Source organism: Chlamydotis macqueenii, chromosome 10 (assembly GCF_036417535.1).
Source record: "Chlamydotis macqueenii isolate bChlMac1 chromosome 10, bChlMac1.mat, whole genome shotgun sequence".
NCBI lineage: Eukaryota > Metazoa > Chordata > Aves > Otidiformes > Otididae > Chlamydotis > Chlamydotis macqueenii.
Genome location: NC_141565.1, coordinates 22,265,104 through 22,290,359, shown reverse-complemented (window position 1 = coordinate 22,290,359; position 25,256 = coordinate 22,265,104). Strand labels below are relative to the sequence as shown.

The 25,256-nt window shown below is 44.8% G+C and overlaps 1 protein-coding gene across 3 annotated transcripts in view; it reads right to left on the bottom strand.

The window, feature by feature from the left end:
- The window catches only part of GRM7 (glutamate metabotropic receptor 7), a 273,711-nt gene that overhangs the window by 37,755 nt on the left and 210,700 nt on the right, over positions 1–25,256 (bottom strand). For all 3 annotated transcript variants that reach the window (XM_086755674.1, XM_086755675.1, XM_086755676.1), the window contains exon 8: positions 23,257–24,192. In XM_086755674.1, the coding sequence (XP_086611800.1) occupies positions 23,257–24,192 (936 nt within the window). The remainder of the gene's footprint in view (positions 1–23,256; positions 24,193–25,256) is intronic.

Genomic DNA, 25,256 nt, shown 5'->3' with positions numbered 1-25,256 from the left:
TAGCAGATCATCACAAAAACATCGTCTGCCTGGGTAAGTTTCTCTCATGCATTTACCTGGAGACAATCAGTATCCTACTAAGAGAACAAGGGGGCAACCAAGAAAATATGCAGATTTGAAGAATCACTGCCATTGAAGCAGAAAACGAAACGTCAGTAATCTCTTCAGGAAACCAGCCAAGCCTTGCATGCCACATACAATGTGACATCGACTCACCAGCTGAGTTTCCACAATTTCAACTCCAAAAGCAACCAAAAGCAAAGAGGCCATCAGCAGGAAGTACGACACTGAGTTCCAATATTCAGTTGTCCCAGACAAGCAAACACACAGGGGACTCCATCCAAGAATTACTTCTGTAAATGCTGGCTTCGAGGACTCAAATAACCATTTATAGAATCATAAAATAGAATCATGGAACACTTGGGGTGGGAAGGGACCATTAAAGGCCATCCAGTCCAACCCCTCTGCAAGGAGCAGGGACATCTCCAACTGGGTCAGGTTGCTCACAGCCCCGTCCAACCTGGCCTTGAATGTTTCCAGGGATGGGGCATCCACCATCTCTCTGGGAACCCTGCGCCAGTGTTCCATCACTCTCAGTGTAAAATATTTATTACACTATTCACTATTGCCCAGTTCTGCTCTGGTTCTAGGAGGGATTAAAATCCAGTGTTTGCTGCCACAGGAGCTGACATGCACCAGCTTCAGAAACACCTGCAGAGAGGCAAAGATCTTTTTTCTTTACCCAGAGAGCCAGTAGAAACTATCCCAGCGGAGCAGGACCACCCTGAGGCACTTCCTGGGCACTTTCCTGAAGCATCTGCGCAGCCATGATTCTCCATGACAGCAACTGCTCAAGTTGCATGGTCAGTGTTGATACCAAGATGCATGGTCAGTATTTATTCCGACAACATGAGGATCCCTCCAATAGAAGCATCTATAAGACTGACTTGCTGAGGTCAAAATCAAAGTCAAACCAAGAAGCTGAATGCTCCTGGAGCTGTCACCACTGTAGCTCCAAGCCCACCTCGCCTCAGGACCCATACCGAGTTGCTATGAAGAGCATTTCTAAGCAGGCATGCAACCCAGCCCCTGGTTACCTGAATTATTCAGTTGTGAAAGGTCTGTTGCTCTAAGGTTTGGGAGGAGAACGTGCCCAGAGCAGTGAAATTCCCCTTGTCACAAACACGCCAGATGGGATCTCCTTCCCTCCCTACGATATGGCAAAAACATGACAGACACCGATGCCCAGGTATCACACCGGGGGAAAGAGCGAGAGCGCGATGATGCCGATAAACCCTTCGACGTGCTTACAAACACCGTCACCTCCGCTGCTGGTGGTTACACTGCTGGCAGTGACAACATTATACACCAGAGTTATGCAGGTAATGGGTGTGATGAATTATGTCTCAATGTGTTTTTAGCAGCAGGAGGCTCAGCGTACCAAAGGGAAAATTGGGGTCATCTTCTGAAAGATTACCACCTGCGGAGGCCAAACGCAAAGGCAGACCGTACAGCAGTAGACAGGCCTAAAAGGACTCATTTCCAATTCCCTCCGCCTGCGCTATAAAACCCTTCCTTCTAATGTCACGCTGCCAAAGCCAACGGAAATGTTCATGTCCTGAGAGCACTCAACACATCTCGTTTTTCAGCTCGCATTTCACAGCACACAACACGCAGAGTGAAGATGAAGTAAATGTGTGTATTTAAAATATATTTTAGCCATTTGAGCTAAATATTTTATGCAGCTTATTATGTTATAATAGGAACTTCCTTATGCAAGAAATTTGCATAGATCAGAAAAAATATTTATGGATTATATCCATAACTTGTATGATAATTTAAAATACCAAATGCTAAAGCACTTGCTCTGAGGATTACAACGCAGATGCAGGAGGAGGAGGAATTTTGTCTCTCCAGCCTTTGAGAGAAACTCCAGCAGCTCATCTAGAAGGAAATTAAATTATTTAGATAATTGGACAGATCAGTGAGGGGAAAAGCATGTTGCTGCTTTCAAAGGGCATCAAATGGCCAAAAGAGAAATGGAAGCAGTATCAAAGACGATCCCGCAAGTCAAATGGTTTATACAGACCATATCTGGCAGAGATTCCACATCCGCTGGAAGAAAAAGAGCCGTCATTACTCCCTGTATCAGTTACAGAGACAATAAAGATGCCCGTGAACTACTCAGAATCATTTGGGAGTTGCTCGGCCAAGAAAGGAACAGTGATGACCCTGGCTTAAGCCAACAGAAGATTAAAGTTATTTTGAATTTATGACTCCCCAGAACTGACTGCATCCTCTGACTTCATGAGAATTTCTCTTTGAAGTAGAGATTTGGCACAGAAGGATGTGCCAGTAAAACAACCTCCTTGATAGGACAGCAACATCTGAAGTGAGGTCCAGGCACCTCCACCACTGCAATAAGATGAAGTTCGGTCTCCTTTGGGATTCATTTTCTCTTGGTTTTTGCTTCTGGACGTACAGCACATGGTGCTGTCCCTGATGTGGTGATGGGAAATGTGTGTCCTACTGCACATCTGAGGGTGGTGATGGGCGGTCGGAGACACGGGCAAGGCTGCGGCCCAGGTCCAGGTGACTGTGAGGATGGGCCCCCCACATCCTGTACTTGTTAACTCAGGGAATTGCGATGGAGAGCCGGGAAACAGCCGCAAGCACCTCTCCTCATATTTATCTTCTATACTGAAGAATCGATGAAGTGGATGAGGTTTTCCCACAGGGACCTCAGCTGCGATGCCTGCGAGCCAGTGTGGACGCCTGTCCACAAGAGGGGTGCCCTGAGGCCCACCCAATCACTGTGCTTGGGTCACCACAGGGCCCTCGGGCGATCAGCAATTTCAGTCTCAGCTGAGCGTGGCTGTGTTTCAAGCACAGGCGGAAGCAAATAGCTCGGGAAATCCCATTATCAGTCCTCAGAACTGTCTAATATCTCTCGCTCGACACTCGTGTTCGCTATAATAGCTATAAAATAAGTTACACATCACTTAAAGAGACAAACACAGAGTGCAATGGAAGTAACGTACATCCCCAACTTCTATTATTCAAATAATGGCTTTTCGCTCTCTCACTGGCTGAGCACTTAACTTTTTTGAGCTAGAAATAGTTCTTCATCTGTCATTTTTGCCAAAGATTACATCATCGGAGAAAGCCTTCATTTCATTCTTCACCTTCACTGCCGCACTGCTAAATTGACTGACATACAATCTTGGCATTTTAGGGTATTCAGTGCCAGACTTCAGCTGCTGTTATAAATCACATTTCTCCACACTTATTGCATTTTATTCATTTTATACATGACCAGAGATTAGAGTTCAAATGAAATAGATTTTGCAATACTTCTTATACTCCAAACGTCACTAGTCTAGAAATCTTTAATTTTACCCACTTCAACTACTGAATAATTCACTGTAAAAGGAGAACAATACCCCCACAATAGTCAGCTGGAGATTTTGAGCACCATGAAGCGAGGATCCTCAGACTGCCATGGCTGTGCCTCTGTAGCCTGATGCGCTTGGACACCATCTCCGCAGAACCGATGTCTCGGCGGGGAAGGCACCGGAGCTGCAGGAATAGCAGCCACCTCAGGAGGGCTCCCGGGAAGAGGACGCATCGGCTGATGCCAAGAGCTGGGCACGCTCAAACCCTCACCCTGAATTTTGTGATTTGAGGTTTGACCATGCACTGACTCTTCAGGCAATATAACACCTACAATTACCAAAATTGCTGTCTTCTATCCTCAGTTTCCAACAGAAAACATATGGAAGTGTTAAAAAGCACTCCATTAGAGACAATCTGGTGGGAAGCCAGCACAGCAGAAATGGCCATTGCGAGGCCATGAACTTGCCAGAAATATCTTGGGGATCAAATATTGCTCGTAACAGTAGAGCCCAGCCAGCCTTACCACACTCAGAATTTTTCCTCACCAAACAGTTGCTGAGCGAACATACGGCAAAGCTACCTCACCAATTTTCTTCAATTATTAACATACTCTAGGAATAGAAAATAAACTTAGGTCAAATGATTTCAAGACAATTTCTTTTATGTTAGGTGGAGGAAGAAGCAAGAGTGAATATCCAGTGAAAGATATTGATTATAAAAAGACAAACAAACTGCAAGTTAATGTGTATATAAGTAAACACATAGAGAGGCAAGTAAATGGGGAACTAAAAATATTACGGCCCTTATAAATAGTCATGCATAATAAAACTATTTTAAAGAGACTTTCACTCAGAGAAGCTGCCTAGCTTTCTAGAATTTTACTGTGCAGTCATCCAGGATACATGGTGCTAAATAATAGTTCAAGAAAAAAAAAAAGGTGTTCCTTCTTAAAAGAACAACTTCAGACACTTCATCTTATTCTGGTAGCACACTAAGGTAAATCTCTCTGCCATCAGTCTGAGAAATTAAATGTTCTTAGAAGAGGTCTCTGTCAGACCAAAAGAGGTGCTGGTATTCATTACTCACGACAGGGAAAACTGAATCAATGTTTAGGTTTATCTGTCTTCCCACACTGGAGATGCCTTTCCCTGGACTAAAAAACCCAAAGTTTGGAGAAAAGGAAGAGAAAGCCTCTAAGCATGGCCACGGTGGAGGCTGTCCTACACTGCCTGTGAAGATCCGTCCAACGTTCATCAGTGTAGCTCGAACGCCTACACATGCAGAGAAAACCTCTTAAGAAAACAGTACCACAAACTGGTGCTTGCGTATCGCATGACGTACTGAGTGAAAAACTTCTGACAAACAGCAATAAACGTGTGCTAAGCATCAGTTGCCCGAGGCTACGTGACATCCTGCTGAAAGAGCGCATCAGACTGAGAGCTGAAGCCCAGAGCATCATTTTGTAATGACAGCACGGCCCATGAGCTACAGCTTTCATGTATGGCCGGATTCACCGGGGAACACAGAATGGGTCAAATGAGAAATTACCTGAAACAACCGCTGAAGCATGCTAATAACACATGCTAATTTCTCAAATTCTAAAAATTTAAGCTGCAGAATAATAATTAGCAAGTACACCTTATGTTCACTTCTTCTTAAACGTTACTTTTCTCTGGTGAAGCAAAAATGCTTATGTCCATACAACACTGGTTGGGTTAAGGTTACACAGATGCCATATCAGCAGAGCAACACCTGGATATAAATCAAAGACGCCTATTCTGGCATTGCTGTACAGCCCTCAGGAACAACACACAAACTGCTGGTGATGCGAACAGAGATGCAAGGTGCTGCAGGTGTCTCCCCCCTACAGTCAGAGAAGACAGCGGTCAGAGCACCAACACGCCTGATTTCTCCCTATAGTGGATGAGCTAGCTAACCTGATTTGCCTCCATAGAAGATCTTGCACCATCTATTTCTTTATGTGGAAAGCACAAATAAATGTGGAAAAGTAACTGAATGACATTTCTATTTATCTAGAAGCAGACCATCTCAGTTGGGAGCAAACTTTCTATCAGCACTGAAGTATGCATTCATTCAGCAGAACGCCTGCTGACCTTCTCTTCAGCCAATTTAAACACACAACTTACAGCATCAAAAAGTGATTAGTGATCTTATATTTCTGGGCAAACAGCTTAACCTCCCCTCCTCACAGGCCATCTGACTTCCAGATCCCAGTCGTAGGGCTTTCGGAAAGTCGTGGCCCTTCAGAGGCGCCGCATGTTGGGCGCTCAGACGCACAGAAGCAGCTCCGGGCACACCACAGTGTGCACCTTCCCATGGATCTGGTGTGCTTTGGATGAAAACAGACCTGTCGAGATAAACATATTTCGACCTCACTGCAATAACTACTTGGGATACCTGTGCCAAAAGGATCAAACGTTTCTCTTGCATGCTTTGCGTGGAGCCTTTTGCAAGCGGCATGAGAAAGGCAAGGCATGCAGCATCTCAAAACGCGACGAATCATCCTCTAAGGAAAACCAGGATGGAAATCCGGAGACAGCAGGAGCTTCTGAAACTCCCTTCAGTTCACAGGTTGGCTCTTTACACTTATCATACTTCTATCTGTGTGGGCAAATGAGATAACACGGTCTGTATTATGCAGGTAGGTGCCTTTGTCAAGCGCCAGGTCACAACTGACGACGGGCTTGACAATCGACAGCAGCTCGTGTATCTGCACAAGGTTGTCATGGCAATGAAACGTCTGCGAGTGCAGCTGATACGAACTGCTGCTTTGCCTTGACAGTGCTGAAAAATATTTCCAAAATTATTCATAGCCTGGAAATAAGAGAGGCGCAAATGCCCTAATGGCTCTCTCCCTGCTATATGCTGTTAACCATTTTGGGTTTTGCAATTTTCTGTATTTTTATGGCACAGTAAATCAGTCAGCCTTACATTACGATGGCAAGCAACCCTTTCCTTTAATGTATTCAGGTCTTGCAAAATTAAATTTATAATCCAAAATAAATATAAGCATTTTTATAGTTTTATAATCACACACAGTAGCCTAGTAAGCTAATACCGGGGAAAAAAAAAAAAGAAAGAAAAAAAGAAAAAAGAAGAAAAATGTCAAGCCCCAACCCAGCCTTACACGCAGCCCTGCTGAGCAGCTCTCCAGGAGGGTCTTTCACCGGGTTTGATGGGGGTTCAGATGGAGCTGGAAAGGACAATGTGCACACACAGCGCCTGTGCCAGAGTTGCTCGGGGAAGCTAGGTTTTCCTGAGGTGTCAATTCGAAGTCTTAACAAGGGGAAAAGAAGAAGACATTTCAGCCCATGCTGTGCTCCTAATGAAAAGCAGGGCTCCACGCAGAAGATTCATTTCACAGAGCAAGCTTCAAAATTATTTTCTGTCCTTTCACCTTCAATTTTGTCTCCCCCGATTCAGCCATATGAATGTTTTATTTATATCCAGTCACTTTCACCCAGTTGGAAGGCATTCTCTGAAATAAAATTGCTCTTTTCCTGAAACTGTCCAGTTAATAGATTCCCTTCACATCCACTCTGATCTACTGACACATAGGCTTACAAAAAAACCCACCCCAAACCATCCCCTCTCCAAACAAAAGTCCTCTGGCCCTCCCAGAAGAGCAAGACCTACTCTCCTCCACAGCTGGATAAGATACCTTTAATAATGACATAATTCTGAACATGCACATTGGTGATGCTCTCCTGTGATTTCTCAAAGGGATTTCTATGAGGCTGCACCCAGACAAGACTCAAGTAACATGCTGTCACGCTACACAACCACTGGATAGTTATTTCACCTGCCTCACCAGGTCCGGTAACAATTTCTGGAGAATTGCTTTGATTTCCTTATAATTCTACAAGCTTCTTGCATGTTAAACTCCTCAGCCAGGGTACTTGTTTCTGGGAGCATCTATTTCACGCACACACTGGTTCTGTCCCTACTTTACCTTTGATCTGGCTGACAGGGAGGAAGCCTCCACCTAACGCTTTCACACAGGTTGTTGAAGCAACCAAGTATTCCTCTACCCGAGAGCAACTGGTGAGCAAAACCTCAAACCAACCCCAGAAAAAACTATCCTGCCCATCTAACACATCAAAGAAGTGAACTACACCAACAGCCCTGTCTGTTCCCATGCTAATGACGGTCATCTCGTTTCCTTCATCACTGTGGCCCTGCTACAAACCCCAGAAAAGTCCACGGGAATTTTCCAACGTCAGTGAAGTTTGACCCAGGCCTATACTGAGAATACATTCCATACATTTGCATACAAAGTGAGATCTAATTCTGCTTGGAGACCTTCAGGGGAATTCAAAGTGCAAGCTGGTGTCAGCAGAGGAGTGGGGAAGAAAAAGGCTAATCCTACTCGTGCCACCTCTCTTTAAAGACCTTTAGAGTAGAACACTGGTTATTAAACAGCACTGACAAATATATATAAAGCAAGTCAGCCTTTCACCAACTTTTTAAATTATAATGTAATTATTATTTAAAGCAGAGCATTTACATATTGCTTTTGCTACTTAGAGATACACTTCTTATGGCTGGAAGTGTCCTTTCCATTTAACAGCCCTATCGCATCGCTGCACAGGGAGTTTGATGAAGCCTAATTTCTCAGAAGCGTCTAAAGGCAAAGAACACCACCGCAGGACAGGGCTGCTCCAGGAAGCTGCCTGAAAAGTTGTTCCAGGGCTGTCGTCTTTGCAAGACTCATGAAGCAGCCCCAAACTAAGCAGCTTCTCCATATCATTTCCATTTCCACAGTCCACAAAGAGAAAAGTTTCTGCTGCTCCCCGAGGATGCCAGCCCCCATCCTGCAGCGTAACCTCACCAGAGTTACTTGGGACAGAAAATTGCACAGGGAGAAGGAAATATTTTTGCCTTCTTCTTCCCCCAAAAACAACACTCCAACATCCCTCCCCGTCAAAAAAAAAAACAAAAACCAAAAAAAAAAAAAAAAAAACCAAAAAAAAACCCAAAAACCAACCAAGAAAAAGGATTTCAGATACGGGATGCGGGCAGCAGACCAAGCCCCACGCGGGTTTTGCCCAGGCACGGTTGCCAACAACAGCTCAAGCCAACTGTGCCAGCAAGAACCATGAACCCAACAGTTTACCCTCAGGTGCAACCCTTCGCCTCTGTGAGCAAACCTCAGCACCTTCCTTTCTGAAGACTAGACTGGGCCTCCTCTGGTGCTGAGATGCCCTTGTGCAAATGCAGAAAGGTCTGTGCGAGCCCTTTCCGTGACAAACCTGTCTCCTCACCCGGTGCAGTCGCTCCGAGTCACGCTCCCCGGCCTGTGTCCAAAGCTGCCCCGACCCCTCACCCTGTGCCTCGGCGAGCACTCCAAAATAAATCATCCCACATCCCGCAGGAAAACACACAAGGCCAGAAAAGACACGCCAAGAATACAGAAACGCTGCCTGGTTTTTTTTTTCTTTTTCAGACAGGTCGTTCATGTTTTACAGGTGTGCACTAGTAGGTGTTAATTTTCTCTATTATACCTTCAGAGCTGTCCAAGTTTGCATTCAATTAACCAAACAACTTGAGCCATCCCATTCTCATTGCTACTAATGTATCACAATTAGAACAAACTGTTGCCATGGCAACTGCTCAATCTATCATAATTCATAAATCGGAGCGAGCTTGCTTTGTGGCTTACGCAATCCTCGGGTTTCTGCGAGACGCAGATGGGCGTCTATTGTTATGCAAAACTGGGAATGGGTAATCCCAGAATACAAGATGATTTAGGTGCTCATTTAAATGAGATTTAATTACAAAAAAATCTATCATTTTAGGACCTGCCAAATTCCAGTCATTCCACGATCTCCTTTACTTTTAGGAGATATTCACGCATACCAACGCTAATCCAGAGCATCAGGAAAGAGCTCCCTCTCTCCATTATCAAACACTGCCTTTATTTTATTGCAAGAACAAACTGAATCTCCGGCTCAGGGTTGATGCTGCAATGGCAATTTACAGTAATACCCAAACCATTTTCAAATACAGTCCAACGAGGTGGTACCGGTCCTGTATCAGCATATGACAGCTCACAACTCCTCGTTACCAGCTCCAGGTTAACTCCAAAATTCACTCCTACGCCTCGCACCTCAGAGATAACACCACAAATCTCTCTGAATTCTTTAGGGCCCTTATCAGCAGTTTCTGTTGGGGTACTTCGACAGAAAGCAATCTGGAATATTACAGGATGAGAAACACTTGAGTTTTAAGTTTTTTAAGCCAAATGAGCTCGCACATTTAACTAATCCATGATCTAACAAAAATTAATGGCCCACAGACCCTGTTCTGCATCTGTATCTTATTAAATATATTTTTGACAGGATAAAAAAACCCAAACACCGTTTATTGCTGTCTTCACAGTTGCACAGCATACCTGCTTTCACACTTACCTGTCTTCTATCCCTTATCAAGGAATAAATGTTGAGTACCCAGCAGTTCCCTTATCTGTGCAGAAGGAAGCCACAAGGAAGCTTGTAAATACAAGGCTGAATTTCTGAAAAACTATACCTTCTGTCAGCGGACGCAAGCCCTAGGCCTCAAGGGAGGAAAAAGCATCCAAAGGAGGAATTTTTCTGTGTGTATGATTGCAATCAAACCAAGCCAGCCCTGCTCCCACAGGGAAGTTTACTTCAATAAAGGTTTTCTTATGCATTACCTTCCCGAGCCCGGCAACACAGCACAGGGCACTGAAATACCCGCTCAGGCTGCCCAGGCACACAACCAGAAGACGTGTTCATTTTTTTCCCCAAGATAGTCCTTGCTCAGGTCCAAGTTAGGCTCAGTCTGGCGTTGGCACTGGGCTCTGCCCAACGGGGCAGCCGGCCGTGCTCAGCATACGGCACAATTATCAACAGGGATATTTAGAGGCCCTGACCTTCCGTTCTTATCTTCAGTCATTAACAGATTTCATCTTTCAGTCAATAAAATATGCTAAAACGACATTGATTTTGAAGTTCTGGAGAATCAAATCACTTGATCTTTCTGCTTAAACTTCCCTGGTCCTCCAATTAAGGTAGCAGAATAAATCTTAACTATTGCCTAATATCAGTTTTCACAAGGCTTTCCCTCCAGCTGGAATCATATTTAAGCACCTCAACTAAACTAACTGATTTTCATTCCCTTCTGTTAGCACCACCTAACACAACCTAGTGCTAAGCTTTTAAATGCCTTTTCCTTTTCAGCTTACTGGTGAATTATTGTTGCTAGTTAAGTTTGTTAGCAGGATCTGTTCCAGTACTGAAAAGAGCTATCTTGTCTTCAAATTACATTTAATTATCTCCATTAAACATTACAGGTTGCTCTGATGTTGAAAATGTAAATCACAGGGAACAAGAGGAAGATCACAGCATACTGTTCATCGCATATTTTGTCCTCCTACTCCCTCCGCATTGTTTTAAATAAATGTCTCTCCTCTAACCCTGAGTCCAATGAAGATCTTGTGAACGCTCCAGATATTCCATTTACAATACATACATTATTTTTTAGTTGTTATAAACACAACATGAACATTGCTCAGTCACTGGAACCACGTGACTCAGCCATGAGCAGGGTTAAACCTCAGGTTTTCCTGCTCTGGCAATTAATGGCCTTTAACGGGCAATTAGCAGTGTAGGAAAAGCGGTTATTGCCAGTGAGTAACCTGTTCTTTGTAAATATGAGTTTCACCTCGTTCCCCTACCCTGGGTTTTGTCACCACAGATACTTCATCCATTTAAAGGCCAAATGCCAACACAGATTGAATAATCTCTTGGCCAAGTGCCTGACACCATTACCTGAAAAGTGCTAAACCTGAAAAGCCCTTCATGAAGCCTCGACAATCAAAGAGGTCGACAAGGCTCTCCTGCCTGCTGTGGCTGACCCCATCAACAGAGACTCAGCTGGGAAATGTCTGCCAGACAAGGGACCTTGTCTTATAAAATACTCTTAGAGCTCCTTGGGTACGTTTCCAGTTGCCTTCAACTCTCTTCCCATCCCCACTCCTCACTTTGGGAAAAAAAACATGGGGATCTTTGCTGCTGAGAGAATACAGAGATGTGCAATAGCAACAGCAAGAGTTTAAGATGGAAATGATGTCAAACCACCAAACTGCAGAAGGAAAAGGTCTGTGTCGTTTTTATTTTCCCCTGTCTGGACAAGGCATCGCACTGGCCTGGTAAGGACCGCGGCGGGCGCCTGTGCCACAGTTACGGGCAGAGGCGAGGCCTGGCTCCTGCACCTGCCAACCCTCCACCGTGCTGGTACGGATACAGGCTCCAGTAGAGCTCCAGCTCCAGCTCTGCTTTGTTACTGGGCCTCCCACCTGGGGACCCCACAGGACATGTCCTGCTGGTGGCTGTGCTCCTTCCCTGTGCCCCGCACTCCACGAAGCGACAGACGCGATCTGCACTGGCACAGCACGACCGGGTCTGCCAGAGGCCCCCAGCTCTCCTGGGTGGTAAGGAAGGATCCTCGCTGGCTTTTTTTTTCTGAATTGTTTTTGATGAATATGAACGCAGGTTTCAAACAAAGCCATTATTTCAAAAGGCAGAAGTATGAACGTGCCCCAAATCACTTTTGACAGGGTACACTTGGGACACAATTTTTGCTTCAGTCTATGAGAATTCATTGCTGTTTCTTTTTAACCTTCTGCTAAGCTTATGCCTCAAAGACAAAACACAAGGCAATTTCTTTGACTGAGTATGATGGTTTCTACTTTTATTATTATTACATGCCTGCTTAAACCATTTAAAACAACAAATAAATCCTTCAGGTCAATATTTCTGTGTTCATCTCTTACATATAGTGAAACCTATTTTTTGCTTTGCATTAAATTGGCCTTGCTAGACTGAAAATGCACTTTCAAGAGTAGCTGTTTTCTTCCTCTGCAGATCCAGCTATATTTAGCTCACCGGTATGCACAGAGGACCTGACATTTTTATGTTAGAGGATCTTATTCAGAGAAAACTGCAACCATCTCCATGATCAACGGAGGTTTGGTTTTGCGACGGGGGAGATTTCCTTACCACTCCCTGCAACGTTGGACTTTTTACTGATTTTGTAGAAAAGTCATTTTGGCCTTACTCTCTTGTGTAAAACACCAGCTGAATTGACAGCTCTGAAGTTGCGCGTTCTCTCATCTTTCCCCACTGGTTTGGTGCAGGGCCATACAATTGTGCTACGCGTAGGAAGTCACTGCTCTGCGACACCCAGCCCGCAAGCTCACGCCAAGCGAATTGATGACAAAACTTCAACTGGCTGTCTCTCTCCTCGCAGGTTTGTTTTCTGCTTCCATTTCATTTGTTTATTCTCTGAACGTGCGACCCAGGCATGGGCAATAAAAGATGCGCCTTTTGTGCGGGACTGACAAGGGTACTTGATTCCATGCCCTTCCGCCGGCTGCTTTCATAAGCCATTCATACGCGACGACAAAAGTGCTTAAGGACCCATTCTTTCCACTGAAATGGTTTGATCAAATGCAACCCTGACTCCGGCATACAAGTTCAGCAAGAAAATTGAGAAACATCTGCATAACTTACATTGTATTGAATAAGCCCTTCATGGTTCTCTTTTGTTCCTGGATGAGCTTAGAATTAGCAGCCATTATTTCTTACTCAAAATAACATTATTATGTTTCTACAATGCCCGTGGGGTTCAGAAACCGGTTATGATCTGCTCTCACAAAATGCTACTTGAGTTCCTAGCATTCGGCTTACAATGTTAGCCATGATCTACAGGATTTTTCTGAAAAGATGATTAACTCTTGTTCAAACAAAGGAGCATTAACGCAAACTGTGGTTTTCTGCAGCAAAACCCAAACTGGCACAGACCTAGCAGGGCACACCATCCTCTGGCCACCCAGTGTGGAAAAACCCTGTAGAGTTTGGCTCAGGGCATGACCTTCGCATAGAGTCCAGAACATCCCACCGCATCCCTGAAACAGGACCCTCCCAAAAATGCACACTACAAGAGAATCAGGGTTGCAGGAATCAATACCTCTGGGAAGCCACATCATCTTTGTAATGCACTTATCTCAAGCCCAGCACACACAGGAAATTCAAAATAACCATTAAAATACATTATCATAAATTGAAACTCTGCGTTTCTAATAAACTTGCCCTTCCCTGTTCTCAGCAAATGAGATAATGTAATGATTACTTCCTTGTACACTGACTTTGAAGAGCTATTTTCTAATTATACAGTTACTACCCCTTGTTCATCTCTGTACCTGCCCTGAGGTACGTGTGACTATTCGCACTGCTCAGAAGCGCTATTCACGAAATAGGGTTTCGCAAGACTGAATTTTCACCGTTGCCAGCACTGAAATACAGAAAGCTTGAAAAAAAATCCCCCACTAACTCCCAGCAGCAGTTGCATGGTCGATGCAACAGCTCTGCTGGAGAAATTATGTTGTCAGCTGAAGTGAGTTTGACATTGCAGAGTTATCAAAACGCAAGCAAAGAGAAAAGTTTCATCAACAAAGTAATTACTCTTCTGGACTCAATGGAACCACGATTATTTCACATTGAGGTGTTGTCAGTTTACGCTGCAGATTAAAAACTGTTCAGTAACACTGACAGGGGCCTATGCAGAGATTGCTTTTCATATGTAAAACGCCTAGCAGTTCGACATTTCCTGAAAAAAAAAAATAAAGAACCAAAAAAGTACACATCAACACTATGCATTAACACCCACACATTCTTCCCTTTAAAAATTATGTCGCTTTTTAGCCAGAGGCAGTTAAGCATGCTTTAGAAATCAGAGAGCAAAACGATACCCGTCCTCCACACCTTCCCTCGCTGTCGTCTCAGAACAAGCTCGGCGCTTGTGCGCATTCGCGGGATGGGACGGCTGCGCACCACTCAGAGCTGAGCGGAGGCAGCGTGCCCGGAGTTACGGGGAAACGCCTCTGCCACTTCGGGGGCTCAGAACAGGCGCAAAAAATATCCCTCAGTCTGCTGTGCCAGGCAATTCGAGATTGTTATACCCTGCGGCTCTTGGTTACCTGGGCAGAATCGAAACGCAGAAGGCTGAGGAGGAGCTGGTTTGGACTCCCCCTTTGACGACTGGGTGCACCAGTGGTGTGGAAGAACTGTTCTCCTCAAATGCTAGTGAAAAACCATTAATTGACAGTTGTGCCCCAGAACTTCCTCTTCCTCCTCCCAAGATGGTGCCTGCAGCAGCGTGCCCTGCCGCAACATGTTCTCAGAGACCTCCAGCTTCTCTTCAAGAGGAGAGTTCTTCCAGTCACACATTTTTGGTTTGCGTAAGTGGTCCAGAAAGGACCCAGCAGGGAGCCTGGCAGCCCTGTCGCATCGCGTCCCTGCTCACAGAACCAGTGACTCTGTCCAGATTTGCGTGGGGGTATTTCCCCTCTATACTGCACGCTCCTTTCTGGGTCCCATTTATTTTTCCATCTTCCAAACCAGATTTTTCTCTCTCTCCTCAACACAGAAGGGAATGGAAAAGGCTAGAATTATCACAGCGAAGAGATCCCTCACTTTCTACATCAGAGATCAAAGCAGCACACTCCCAGGCTTCAAAGAGTCCCTCGGAGGCTGCAGAACCACCGCGGGGCTGCTCGCTTACACTAATTTCTGATTAAATGAGTACATCTCTGCTACGAGACAGCCACATGCAAATCCAAATGCAGTATTATTGCTCCATTATGAAGATACCTGCTTCAAGAATTGAAAATTTCACAAAATGAATTGATCGTTAATTATCTTTTCGCATTCACCTATATGTTCCTGTAAGGCTATTACTGCATAAGCACGAGCACGACTGCACCGCTTATACCTGGCTGACGGCATCCCTTCGTCGGCAGCGTACCCCCTCCTCCTCAGCTAATTATGTGGAACAGGATTGTGGCCTTGGGCTCTGCCTGCGCCGTGTTTTCAATTAGATTTCACTACAAAAGTACATATTAACATTAAAGGCGCATTGCAACGCAGCAAATGTGATAAACCAGATCGATGTTAGGTGTACCTTATGCTTCTGTTGTTTCAAGAATCATAATCACCATTAATTTATGGGCTTCTGAGGAGGATCTAATTACTTTAATTGTCTCTTGTTGCACCCAGCATATGCACTTTTCCCTGTTACCTAGCTTGAATACCTGCCTTCCCAACAGCACGCACTGCCGTTTTAGCGGTCCCACTGCCTTTTACTGGCAGGGATGAACCTAGGAGGTGCTGAACACCGTCCCATGCTCAGATGGAGATCTACCAGACAGGATCAAGCACAGGCAGAAACCCCTCTTCCAGAAAAGTCCTGACTTGGAATATCACACACACTGAGGGTAATGTGTTTATCACCAATTTTCTTCATTCTCCAGCCATTAAAGACACCTGTTTGAACAGCACTCCCACATTGGCCAAACCTTGGGTGATCATTTTCTGCCCAGTCTTCCCCACCTGACGATGCCGTTATTAACGTGGTTAGTGCAATCCTCATGCACCCCAGTGACGAACGCGGCCTGACAACGCGGGCAGAGTTACACACCCCGCCCGCCTTCAGCTAGAGTTCTGCGTGCCGCAGAAATTGCCACGTACCAGCTGACCCAAGGCTCCTAACTCGTTGTTTTCACACCCACCTGCGAAATGCTTCAGGTTTCTTCAAGGAACTGTTATTACTGGTGTTATTGTATTCATTTCTGAAACACTCCCAATCTTTGCCTAGCCAAACAGTACACAAATTAGTAGTGGATAAAAATCCAGAATCATTACATAGTTGCAGAAATAAGTGAAAATTAAAAATTTTAAAACACACTTAAATATAAAGAGATATTTTCCCACCACTCATTGTTTGCTGCCCAGTATAGAAATGCAATTACAAGAAATTTAATGGCAACGCATATTAATACACCATTTTAGCCTCACTGCGGAGAGTAGGAAAATTTCAGGAAATATTTCATACTTTACAAAAGTGACTCCGAGTGCTTTTGGTTTACAGAAACACAGCTCCCTCAGTGCAAATGAGATTGCACTTCGATGTCCCGGAGCCAGGCTCTGTTTTTTACAGAATTGCTCCTTTTTCGTGTGTTGCTTTCCACAAAGACCCCAGTTACCCAGTTTCACTCGTGCAATGCCCCACGGGCGCTGCGGAACGTGTCCCTGTGCAGAAAGAGTGGCTGGTTCTCCTGCCCACGGAGCTCCCCGGGCTGAGGGGCTGAGCTGTTCGGCAGACTGGCTCTCCGCGCTCCCCGCTCCGTACGGCTCCCCCAGCCCAGTGTAGGCAGTGACTTCTTGGGATGCACGGGATGTTTCCACATCCACCTCTGAATACTGGGGAAATCCAGCCTCAACCCGCAGAGGGGAGAGCAGGGCGCCCACTTTTTGACTGCTAACAGCATCCCTTTCCACTTGGAAGACACAACGAATGCAGACGTTAATAAAATAAATCTCATTGGGAACTTTACCAAGAGGTTATATCTTTAAGATTTTTGATTAGTTCTACAGAATTTAACTTCGAAACTCTATGGACACCTAAAGGTATTAACAAGGTTTTTTTTCCATAATTTTACAGTAGTGCTCATCTATCCTGATAAAAGTACAGGTCACCAGGATCATTTTTGTAATAAAAGTTATCACAACAACAACAAAAAAATCCACTGATTATTTCATTTCTAGATTTCAAAGAACATTTAATTTTTTCTCAATTAAAGTGAAACACTATGCACTCACTGTGAATAGCCCAGTACTCCCCAAAAGTGGACCTCATTTTATACTCTCAGAGGATCTCTAGACCTTGCAGCTCCAGCCTGGAGGGCCTTCACTAAATTAAGTGAAGCTGCATTTCAGTTCCAACTTGTCTCAGCACAACTCTGGTGTCAGATCATTGTACTCCATGGTCTTCTTAGAGAGACAAGCTCAGCGCTGGATGAAATTATGAACTTCAGCATCTCAACAGGCAGATCCCTAGGACAATGAAGTGATGGGTGAACTGAAAGCCTATCAATGAGAGAAATTAATATTTATGGTTAATGAGTTTTATATGCAGGTACTGTTACTAGAACGCTGCTTTAAACAAAAGGACAGCTCATGGCTGTCCTTTTATGTGCCTCAAATCCCTGCGAACCTCAAAGCCTGATTTTCTCAACCATCCAACAGTATAAAACTCGAACAAATGTTGCATTAAAATCCTCCTAACTCCAAAATCCACGTCTGTAGAGTTGCCATAGCAACTGTCATCTCAAGCCTTCCCAGGGGAGAAAATAAGTGTGTGTCCTACCTGGTTAATCGGTGTTTGTGTTACAGAGAATTGAAGGGTAACTTAGTTCCACCAAAAAATAGAACATATACTGAAGTGCTACCATTTTAACGTGCCATTATTTAATCTGAATAAGACTCCACTTTGCACGTGCCTTCAAATTATAGTATTTATGTAACATTCAATACAATATATAAAAATATTGTTGCCAAATATACCTGACTTACCGTGCTTATTGATTGAAATAAAATGGGCATTAAAAAAAAAAAAAAAAAAGAGAAACGGGAAGGAAGGTAGAAGAGTAGATGGGATTAAGGACTTCAAATTTCATAGTGGTTGTATTACAACTGAAAAAAAAAAAACCAAACCCAACCAAGGGTTCATGCCATCTGGATGCAAAAATAAGCTGATGAAAAACAGTGACTGCATGGCCAACTTTTCTCCATTTCTCTTCATTGCAGGGTAAATAAAGCTCCCAAGCAGGAAGATCACACTGGCTGAGAAACCATAAACACTCACTCAGACTCATGACTATAATTTTTTAACTCAAAAAATCTTGAAAATATTTCAAGAAAAAAAATCTCATTTGGAGAATATATTCAGGAGCATGCTCGCAGTTATTCCTAGCTTGTCGACATATCCAGAGAGGTATTATTTTCATCTTAGCGATTACTAAATAAAAGTAATCATGGCTATGAGGCAATAAAATCTCTGTGAAACATAAAAATATAACGATGACATATCCTTCTATATCAGTTCAGTGTCATAATTTAAGAAAAATCAGATCTTATGGGTATATTCAAGATACACAACTACATCTGCACACAGTTAAAGAGCACAGATACAGACTTCAAACCTGCAGGGACAAGGATTGCTTTTAATCTAACGGTTATAGCTCTGGCAAGTCTCCGAATGGCATTCCTCCTTCAAAATCCTCCCAGGAAGCCATGTATCTGTAACCCACTAATAAGGGATGCCGTTGGTCCGAGTAAAATGCCCAACGCGCTCCAACAGTAACGCAAAGCAGCCGTGGGTCTGGGGGAAGCGAGGCACCTGGCTGGGTTCTGGCCTGGCTGCTACATAAAGCAGAGATCAGTTCAACAGTAAACCCAAACGTCAGATTTTTCAGTATAATATGCTAGGGATTCAGGGAATTTAATTTAAGCAACAGTATGTAAATATATGTGGTAATACTAAATAAATGCAGGAGAAGAAAATAGCTTGTGATCTCATAGTCCTTCATAACCAGAGCTAAACATCGTTAGAAGAATGGGAGAACACAGTGGCAAGAAAGAGCCCACCCCACCCTAAGCAAGGCTACTGAACACAAACCCACAGAAGTTCCTCCTGCCCCAGTAATCTCTGTACACCACCACCAACACTACCAAATTCACCATTTCCGGAGGCTCCTACCACATCCCTCCTGTGCAATTTTTTTTTTTTTTTTTAAACTTACTTTAAATTTGGGATGCGCTTTTTATCTCAGCTACCTTCGTAGGAGATTCTCCTGCAAAGGAGGAGGAGGAGAGGGATGAAGCGCCTCTGGGAAGGCTCCTGCTTCCTTAGGCTTTGCCGCTGGACTGGGAAGAGGCTGTGCTGCCCGACTTTCCCACTGGCCACCACGCGCCGGTGAGCAGGGACCCCGGGGCCGGGACGCGCCGCCGACAGCCAGCCCGACAGACAGAGCGCTCGCCTCGGCTCCATCGGAGCATGGCGAGGGGGGTTCTGCCGAGGGGGTTCTGCTACAGGCACTGACCCAGGGTGCCACGCACACGTCAGGGGGGTGTACTTCCATCCGCCTACCTCAGCCATCTTTTAATTTTCTCTTAATCATAAATGCAACTACATTACACAACAAAGGTTAGAAAAACTAGTAATAAGAAATGATGAAAAGTGGGGGTTTTTTTTCCTAATAATAAATTTACTTTTATACACAGAAAAATCAAACCAGTAATTTAAGAACTCTACATAGATCACATTGATTTAACCACAGATGCTTTTTCTCCTTCACTTTGTTTTTCCCACTAAAGTATTGCCTCTGGAAGCTCACAACAGTGTAAGTTTTAAAAGTATTTATGTTACGAGAGATAAGAAAAACGTAAACTATTACTGCCACCTACGAAGTGATGTTTCCAACATGTGTTAGAGCGTATCGCATGCTCTGCCATCATGATGCTCATTACAGTATCTGTAAAAGGAAAACAACAAACATATAAAAAAAAAAAAGAAAATGTGACTTTGTGAAACCAGGTTCACCTCAAATACATCTCCTGAAACACGGCTCAAGCAGGAGCACGTTGCTGGGGAACAGCCTTCCTGTGGAAGGAGTGCACCCGGCAGCCCCACGGCAGCCCCACGCGCCTGGGGTCCCAAGGCACTGCCCAAGGCAGAGCACAGCAGAGCTCCCTGTGCCGCAGGAGGGGACAGGACAGGGACACTTGGCCCCCAACCGCCAGCCCCTACAACCCCCTACTGCAGAGCCCGGCCTCTGGAAACAAGTCACAGTCTGAGACAACCACAGCGGATGAGCAACCAAGCGGGAGGCTGCGGGGACTAATCCATCCCCGGTGCAGGGTGCGAGGCATGGCCTCCCCTGGGACATGCTGCCACACCACCTCCACCCCTTCCCATCCTTTCGCTTCCATACTCTGCAATTCTGACCCAGTTTGGCTCATTGATCTAGCCATGCTCTGCCTGACCTTCCAGAGCAATCCCTGCTCAAGCGCCGCGCTGCATTGACTGCTGTGGAGCCATGGCTCCTACGATTGCTTCAACAGCTCTTTGAGGCCACTTTGCTCCTGATAAGATACCCACATGTCCGTGGAGAATTTAAAATAGTTTTGTCGTCAAAACCAATTACACCGGGAGCGTAAAAGCAGCATTTCATCCCTACAGCCCCTCTCCGAACGTGCGAGTTAATGAGCTGAGCAACAGGTGGGGACAGGCGCTGTCCCCTGTCCTCAACCCCAAAACCCACCGACCCTTCAGCTGATCGATGGTTTTAATCGTTAGGAGCCACTCAGAGCTGGACAGCAAGTGACCCCCTCTTCTCCGTGGGGACTCTGCTCTGTATTTAGTGACTTTCTACCAAACGTACTCAATCTGAGCAAAGAGCGGGCACGCTTCCAGTCCCCAGTACTGTGTCCTAGTCCTCAAAGGTTATATCAGCATTTTATATATTTTTATATAAAATTGTATATAAAATTTTGCATATATTTTAGAACATATTCTGATAGTTACAGGAAAACACAAAAAAACCTCACTCCAAAACTTCGGCACCAGCAGTGACTCCCAGGCACAGAGCAATGCCCACACGACCACTGCAGCAAGGCAGAAGAAACTCAAAGACCAGTGAAACGCGATAAGGACAGCCGTATTCCACACCCACGAGGAGACAACACGCTGCATTACCAAACCAAACCTATAAAATATAACTGACCATGTGTTTTCTGAATTTTTAGATAGCGGACAAAGAAACCATCCGAGCAAATGCAAGCTGTGCAAATGTCAGGAATTTGCTTTTCCATGTGCCACCTCTGATACACTGCACGTTTTATCTCCACCTGTAGTGCAGGCTCCGATATCCAGCTTCCCTCAAGCCACATTGCCTTCCTCCAGCCTGCTGCAAACGCTATGGCTTGAATTATTTGCCTGTTATGAATTACTTGCAGCACACTTCTAGGTCTTTTTTTTTTTTTTGTAGTTGTTATTTTCTACCCTGAACAAGGTAGGTATTTTCAATATGCTTTCTACCAAACAACATTATGCTTGTATTTATTGATAAAATAAAATAAATCCATACGGTGAAAACTACAACATTATATATAACACCATTTCTCAGTTTAAAAGATTGCGTTGCATGAGCTTTTCAGCAGGTGCAATTTCCATTCCAGAAGAGACCTGTGTGGCTGAGCTTAAAGACAATATTTTCCAGAGAATATATCTGACAGGAAATCACTAGCAATCACAGGAAAAGTACAATCCCCTCACCCCTACTCAAAAAATAAAGTGACAGAAAAGAAAGCCAAGCAGCAAAGCTACCGCAGCTTGATCTCCGCGTAGAGCAGCAGGGGGAAGAGCCCCAAGAGCAAAGCCTCTTCTGCTGTCCTGCAAGAATTTGTACCAGAATCTTCCAGTTTCGAAGAAGCGCAGGGGAATTCCGCTCTGTGGCTACAGGGAAAGCCAAACCTTTTGCTACTAAATGCTTTCCAACAGTGGCAGCAGCCTGGGAAATTCTTCGGGTCTCTCTATCACCAAGTTAAATCTTTGCAGACAACGACATCAAGCACTTCATCCCGGTCACCCGCAGGCCTACAGCGTCCCCAGGCCTACAGCGTCCCCAGGAAGGCGCACAAAAGCCGCGCTGTGCTCCCCGCAGCTGACCGCGGTTACAAACAGGCCCGGCCGCGTTTAAAGCTGCTTATGTGGCTTCTTATCTCTTCCTCGACAGGGACAGCGGAGGTGTTTGAAGCATCATCGAGGCTTGGCAGACCTCCTTTCCAGTTGAGATTAATTCCCCTTAGGGATGCAAGGGCTGCCTGCAAAGCCCACGGCAGAGGTGAGACGATAACACAAAAACCTCCACAACCTCTGCTTCCCCTGGGCCACCCCCTCCTCCTCCATAGGTGAACCAAGGCCAAAACACCTGCAAATCCCTGTCCAACCAACCTCCCGAATGGCAAGGGACAGAGCTCTGGTGCAGACACCTTTCTACGGAAAAGGCTTGGAGCCAAAGCACGGACCTGCCTGGACATCACCACCGTGGTCTTCCTGCAATTTCATTTCAATGACCCCCAAGTTTAACAGCTGCAAATTTGGAAATTATATCCCTGGCACAAAGTAAGATGCGTTAGCTGGGTTCTGAAATTCACTCTCTCCTTTAAAAGGCACAATAACTTCACCCACAGCAATGAGCTTGCCCAAGTCTGATGCTTTTTCTGATGTCGCGTAAGCGTAACATTTTGGACTGGCGTTCAGTGAATTAACTCCATGGGTTTAAGCAGACACTGCTTACAAAAAAGAAGCAACCTGGCATCGCTCCGGGACTCTGGCTACACCCTGTAGCTCACGGCAAGGCTAAGTTCCCTGGGCTAGTTTAAAAACTCCCAACGCAGATAGCAGTGTCAGTCTAGTCCTAGCACCCGGAGCTCAGGACAGACAACGTACCCTGTGGTGCAAACGTGCCCTGAGGCGGCACTTTGTGAAGCACAGCACTCATCAGATCAAGCGGTGCCCTCAGTGCTGAACTCCAGAAGTGTAGGAGCCCACTTGATTACTTTTTGATGGTTTTTTTTTTTTTGCTTACATCTTGTATTTAGAATGATTTAGTTACGAGATGCCTCTTTCCGGACAGTATGACAGCTAATTCCCCTACTGGAAAGATACAATTGAAAAGGATGCAACAATAAAACTAATGGCTAATATGATTGCTATTGATCATTTGCCAGTTTATCAAATGAATAGCCCACCAGCTAAATGGGGAAGGAAAACAGCGCTATATATTGCACGCCTCAGTAACGAGCTAACTGGATAGCTCATTTTACAGTCCATGTAAAGCTGAACACCAGTACGTAATTTATAGCTGCAATGAATCCTGGTACAGCAGATGCACGTTTGGTCATTTTCACCTACCTTTTCGGCTGACTGGGCAGTGCCAAAAAATATTGGAATGAAGGCAAGCCATACTATACAGGTAGTGTACATAGTGAATCCAATGGGTTTAGCTTCATTAAAATTCTCTGGGACACCCCGAGTCTTGATGGCATACACAGTACACGTAACCATTAGAAGAATGCTATAACCCAAGGAACAAATGATTTGTAGATCCGTAATGTCACATTTGAGAACTCCTCTGGCTTGATCAGGGTTCATAGTTTTCTGCTCATCATAATCTATGATGATGTTGGGTGGGTCAACTGCAAACCAAATAAAGACACCTAGAAGCTGAACAGATATCAAACTCGACGTGATCGCCAGCTGTGATGTGGGGCTTATAAGCCTAGGTGCTGTCACTGACTTTTTGCCCTGTTCAAATATGCGGTAGATGCGGTTTGTTTTAGTTAATAGGGCTGCGTAGCTGATGCACATCCCCAAGCCCAAGAAGATACGCCGGAAGGAGCACACTGCAACATTTGGTTTGGCGATCATCAGAAACGTGATGATGTAGCACAGAAATATCCCTGTTAACAGGACGTAGCTGAGTTCCCTTCCAGAAGCCCGGACAATGGGAGTGTCATTATATCTGATGAACGTGGCCATGACGAAAATGGTGGCAATAATACCCAGCATAGCCAAGAAGACAGGTATCACAGCCCAGGGCGAGTGCCATTCCAGCTTGACGATAGGTATTGAGCGGCATCCTGTTCGGTTCTCGTTGGGCCGCTCGTTGTATGAGCAGAGCAGACAAGTCACCTCGTCGGCCTGGTACTGATAGCCGTCGCAGAGCTCGCAGTGCCAGCAGCATGGCATGCCCTTCACCATCTTCTTCCTCTCTCCCGGCTTGCACGGCAGGCTGCAGACAGAGGATGGGACTTCACGCACTCCTTTGCCCCACTGCATTTCATCGATCTACAAGACATGTGAAATAGAAGGCAGCTGGTTATTCAGATGTTACTCTCAGACAGTGGCAGGGGGTGAGGAACCAACGGGGAACCTACAACAGAGGAAAAACAAATGGATAAACTTTATATGTTGTAGACTCTGCTTCTCCAGGAACCACACAAACTAGTGTCTTTGCGTGGGACTCTAATGCATGACTGTACTTACAAACTTCATTTTTCATTTTTATTAGCAGTAAATTCTGGCAGAATGACACACAGCATCAGATAAAACAGTAAAGTATACACCTCCTCCTTGCTTCATGAAAATTAGTAAGAACACTACAATGGCTTGAGGACAGCAGCAGTTACGTTCACAAAGCTCCTTTCCATGCATCTACAGTGTGGGGCTTCTTACTGAGACCTGAACAGATCTCCCTTCTTGGAACTACTGCTGACCAGGTTAATATTTTAAATGAAGTGGAAACGTGTCTTACGTAGGGCACGTAATTGGTGAGGATGTGGCAAGATCTGCAGTATGAGCCATGTCAGAAATACAAAGGACAAAGAAAACAGTTATAAATGAAAAATGCAATAATTAGATAATACTTCATTTCAAAGTCACAGTCCGCTGTTGAAATACCATACAGGCTTCTGGGACTGCAAGTGAGAAATGATTATACTAAGAAAATGGAAAGTCTCCCTCGCTCAGCTGTCTCAAGGATCCTGAACTCCAAAGTGAGTGCACAAAGGCTCCCAAGTACTGCACAAAACTAGATTCAAATCATTCCAAAATATTATAGACTAAAGCCACTCAGCAGTTTCCAAGACCAAGGGATATTTAGCATTGGAGCCCCCAAAACAGCCCAGACTGGAACCACTGGGAAGGTCCTGACATTCCCAGCTCCAATTCATTGCACCAATTACCAACTCAGCTGCCCAGCAAAATTCCAGTGGCTCCACCAGCTCCTCTGTGTGTGTGTATGGATGGCTTTTCCAACCACAATCCCGAACCTCCTGGGATAGGTGTGAATAAGTGTTATTAAAAACAAGATTTCAGCTATTTTTTCTTTTTTTTTAGGTTAAATGCTTACA